The 3,677-nt window shown below is 62.8% G+C and overlaps 2 protein-coding genes across 4 annotated transcripts in view; one reads left to right on the forward strand and one right to left on the reverse strand.

Annotated features, from left to right (window-relative positions):
• The window catches only part of STUB1 (STIP1 homology and U-box containing protein 1), a 2,579-nt gene extending 204 nt beyond the window's left edge, over positions 1–2,375 (forward strand). The window contains exons 1-8 of one of the 3 annotated variants that reach the window (XM_029949271.1): positions 7–253; positions 798–996; positions 1,086–1,251; positions 1,465–1,552; positions 1,674–1,730; positions 1,810–1,926; positions 2,004–2,135; positions 2,268–2,375. In XM_029949271.1, the coding sequence (XP_029805131.1) occupies positions 95–253; positions 798–996; positions 1,086–1,251; positions 1,465–1,552; positions 1,674–1,730; positions 1,810–1,926; positions 2,004–2,129 (912 nt within the window). In that variant the 5' untranslated portion in view covers positions 7–94 and the 3' untranslated portion in view covers positions 2,130–2,135; positions 2,268–2,375. Of the gene's footprint in view, positions 254–797; positions 997–1,085; positions 1,252–1,464; positions 1,579–1,673; positions 1,731–1,809; positions 1,927–2,003 lie in introns of all 3 variants that reach the window. The other 2 variants (XM_029949273.1, XM_029949272.1) reach the window with 2 other exon arrangements.
• Positions 1,323–3,571, reverse strand: JMJD8 (jumonji domain containing 8; the record flags this gene model as incomplete). Its single annotated transcript, XM_029949061.1, has 8 exons — positions 1,323–1,830; positions 2,406–2,502; positions 2,579–2,713; positions 2,790–2,857; positions 2,943–3,062; positions 3,157–3,225; positions 3,299–3,395; positions 3,473–3,571. Coding segments are annotated over 7 exons (669 nt in total), but the record flags the coding sequence as incomplete, so codon positions are not given.
• Positions 3,572–3,677: the final 106 nt, after the last annotated feature.

The following is a 3,677-nucleotide window of genomic DNA, read 5'->3' on the forward strand; positions in this document are numbered from 1 at the left end:
GATCGCGGGCTCGGGCTGCGGGCTCGGGCTGCGGGCGCTCGGCGGGCCAGACGCGGAGCCTGGGAGCGGAGCCCAGGCAGTGCCGCGCGGCGCCATGAAGGGCAAGGAGGAGAAGGAGGGCGGCGCGCGGCTGGGCGCCGGCGGCGGAAGCCCCGAAAAAAGCCCGAGCGCGCAAGAGCTCAAGGAGCAGGGCAACCGGCTCTTCGTGGGCCGCAAGTATCCGGAGGCGGCGGCCTGCTACGGCCGCGCCATCGTGAGTGAACGCGCGCCGGGGAGGGGATCGGCGACCGGGCCAGGGGAGGGGGCGGGGCCCCGACTTCGGATCCCGCGTCCCCCCCAGAACCCCTGCCTGACTATTCCCGCCCACCTTCGGAGGCTCGTGGTTCGTGTTTGGGCCCTGAGAGTTCGGTGATGCTCTTGTTCCAAAGGAGTCAAGGCCGCGACTCCAGCCAGGGCGGGCTGCTGGAGAAGTATGGCGGGTGGGAGCTTCAGGGTGCTTGAAGTCCCCGGGCAGAGGACGAGGGATCTTTGTTCCTTGAGAACCTCAGGCCCAAAGCTGGGGATCTCCACAGGTCTCCGAAAATGTACCTTGGCAGAATTTCTTGGGAGTCAGGAGGGTGGGCTCAGACAGGTCTCGGACCGGGAGTACACCCTGCATTAATCCTTAGCAGCTCTGAAGCAGGGAAATCTCTAGTGTCTTGATTCTAGCCCTGGGTTCTAAACTGGCATAGGTTTTAGGACAGGCGGGCGGGCTGACCTCACTCCCTCATGCTGGCTGGCCCGGCCTTGGTCCCCAGACCCGGAATCCTCTGGTGGCAGTGTACTACACCAACCGGGCACTGTGCTACCTGAAGATGCAGCAGCATGAGCAGGCCCTCGCAGACTGCCGGCGGGCCTTGGAGCTGGACGGGCAGTCTGTGAAGGCACACTTCTTCCTGGGACAATGCCAGCTAGAGATGGAGAGCTATGACGAGGCCATTGCCAATCTGCAGCGAGGTGGGCCTACAGGTTATTAAGTTGCAGGGGTGCCTGGGGTCAGGTGGGTGGTCTGGCCAGAAGGTGACCTCAAGCCTCTACTCCCCCAGCCTACAACCTCGCCAAGGAGCAGCGGCTCAACTTCGGGGATGACATCCCTAGTGCTCTGCGCATCGCTAAGAAGAAGCGCTGGAACAGCATTGAGGAGCGGCGCATCCACCAGGAGAACGAGCTGCACGCCTACCTCACCCGGCTCATTGTGGCGGAGCGGGAGAGGTGGGCTGTGGGCGTGTCGGGCTTCAGCCTCCCCCCCCTCCCCCCCCCAGCACTCTCGGGCTAACTCTGAGTCAAGAACACAGATGTTTATTGAAGGCCAACATGGGCAAGAGGAGATGGAGGGAAATGAAATCTGAACAAGCCCGAGGTCGGGGTGGAGTGTGGCCTCTCCTGGCCAGACCCCTTTCTGACTAGCTGCTGGTCGACCCCCAGGGAGCTGGAAGAATGCCAGAGAAACCACGGGGGGGACGAGGACGACGGCCACATCCGCGCCCAGCAGGCCTGCATCGAGGCCAAGCACGTGAGGGCGCCCCGGCCCGCGTGCGGGTGTGTGCGCATCCGCGTGCCTGTGGTGGGAGGGGCCTGCGCCTGGGGGCGGGATGGGGCGTCTGGCCCACGCGCGGCCGCTTGCTTCTTCGCAGGACAAGTACTTGGCAGACATGGACGAGCTCTTCTCCCAGGTGGACGAGAAGAGAAAGGTAAGCCATCTGCCCTGTGGTAGCAGGACTCAGGGCAGCGTCTCCTTCCCGGCGCCTGACCCGACTCCCTGTGCCGCAGAAGCGAGACATCCCCGACTACCTGTGTGGCAAGATCAGCTTTGAGCTCATGCGGGAGCCGTGCATCACGCCCAGTGGCATCACCTACGACCGCAAGGACATCGAGGAGCACCTGCAGGTGAGGGCCCACACGTGTTGGGAGCAGGACCCGTACCACTGAGCACTTTCTGACCCTGTTGTCACTGCACACTGCAGCGCGTGGGTCACTTTGACCCTGTCACCCGGAGCCCTCTGACCCAGGAACAGCTCATCCCGAACCTGGCCATGAAAGAGGTCATTGATGCCTTCATCTCTGAGAACGGCTGGGTGGAGGACTACTAAGGCCAGGTGAGGGCCAGAGCCACCCGCCTTGCCGTCTGTCCTGGCCTAGGAGGGCCTTGGGGCACTAGCTCCCAGTCCCTGTACATAGTTTATGGCTCTAGATCCCTGACCCGGTGTCCCCCTCCCCACCCTCATCAGTTTTGCTGCTGGACCATGAACCCCACCTCCACCTGTCTGGATCAGAAACAGCAGGTGAGGGCGGGCTGCTGCCACCACTGTCCTGTAATAAAATCTGTGCGCACTGTAGGGGTGTGTGCTGGTGTGTGCTGGGCTCACCAGCCGCCCACTGTGGTTAGCTGAGGAAGGTAGAGAGGAAGACACTGGTGTCCAGGTTGAGGGTGGCATGCCACCATCGGTCAGGAAAGTACAGCACCTGGTGGGGGAGGGACACAGAAATTAGCTGGTGGCGTGTAGTCCAGCCTGGCGGCCCCTTCCTGTCCACTCCTGACCTCACCAGCCTGGACGGTGCACTCCAGGGGCTTCGCAGATGGCGCCAGGGCCGGATACACATCCCGAAGCCAGGCCAGCGTGGTCTTGTTGGGGTGGAACTCCGGTGTCTTCTCCGGGGGATACAGGAACCAGCGCTGGGGGTGGGAGCAGCAAGGTCACTCCAGGCTGCGGTCAGTAAGCCCCAAGCCTCAGCCCCCAGCCTATGCTGACCTTGCGGCCGTAGATCACTTCTGAGAACCCGGGCCCGTGCCAGTGGAAAGGCACTCCGGAACCGGCTGCTGTGGAGTTAAAAGCAGTTACTAACCGAAGCCGATCTGTAGTCCCTGCTCCGACCCGCATCCTCTGCTCCTGCAGGGTACCCACCTGCAATTCCGAAACTGTACGCAGCAGTGGTACCCAACAGACTAAATGGGGGTGGGGTATAGTGCTGGAAAAGCGATGCCCATTCGCTGAAATTGTTGTCCCCAAAGAAATATAAGGTGTCTACCAGCAAAGAAAACAGGAGATGCAGGGATTTTGGCACCTGAGCACTTCCAGTGCCCCCATCCCACCCCATGCCCAACCAAACCCGACTCACCGTTGCCCAGGGAGGTAGGGTCCTGGGGGTGTAGCAGGTGCTCCACATACTCCCGGAAGGGCAGGTCCACTGCGGGAAAGGGGATGGTCAGGACTCGCGGGGCCGCCTGCAAGATGCTGGCGAGCAGAGCAGGGCAGCTCACCTTTCCGGTAGGAGTAGGTGTTGGCAGTGCTCAGCCGTACCACGCTGTCCCCAAACAGGCCGAGCAGCCTTTCTCGGGAGCACAGGGCCCGGAACCTCTAAGGGGGTGGGGAGAAGACTCAAGGGGTGGCCCCAGCACGGGCGAAAAGGGGCCAGGAGGGGCGCCCGCACTCACCGAGTTGTCTGTGAGTCCCTGCAGGATGACGGGTCTGGAGAAGGCGTAGCTGGAAGGGGGAAGAGTCACGGCCAAGTCTGACCCGTGCCTGCCCGCCCCAGCCCACACGCGTTAGTTTAGACAGATCTTGGGGGTCAAGGAGGACGAGCCGGCAAAAAAAAAGGGCGCGACATCGGCGCTCCGGGGATGGGGGGGGGTGGCCGGT

This window comes from Suricata suricatta, chromosome 8 (assembly GCF_006229205.1).
Source record: "Suricata suricatta isolate VVHF042 chromosome 8, meerkat_22Aug2017_6uvM2_HiC, whole genome shotgun sequence".
In the NCBI taxonomy this organism is placed as follows: domain Eukaryota; kingdom Metazoa; phylum Chordata; class Mammalia; order Carnivora; family Herpestidae; genus Suricata; species Suricata suricatta.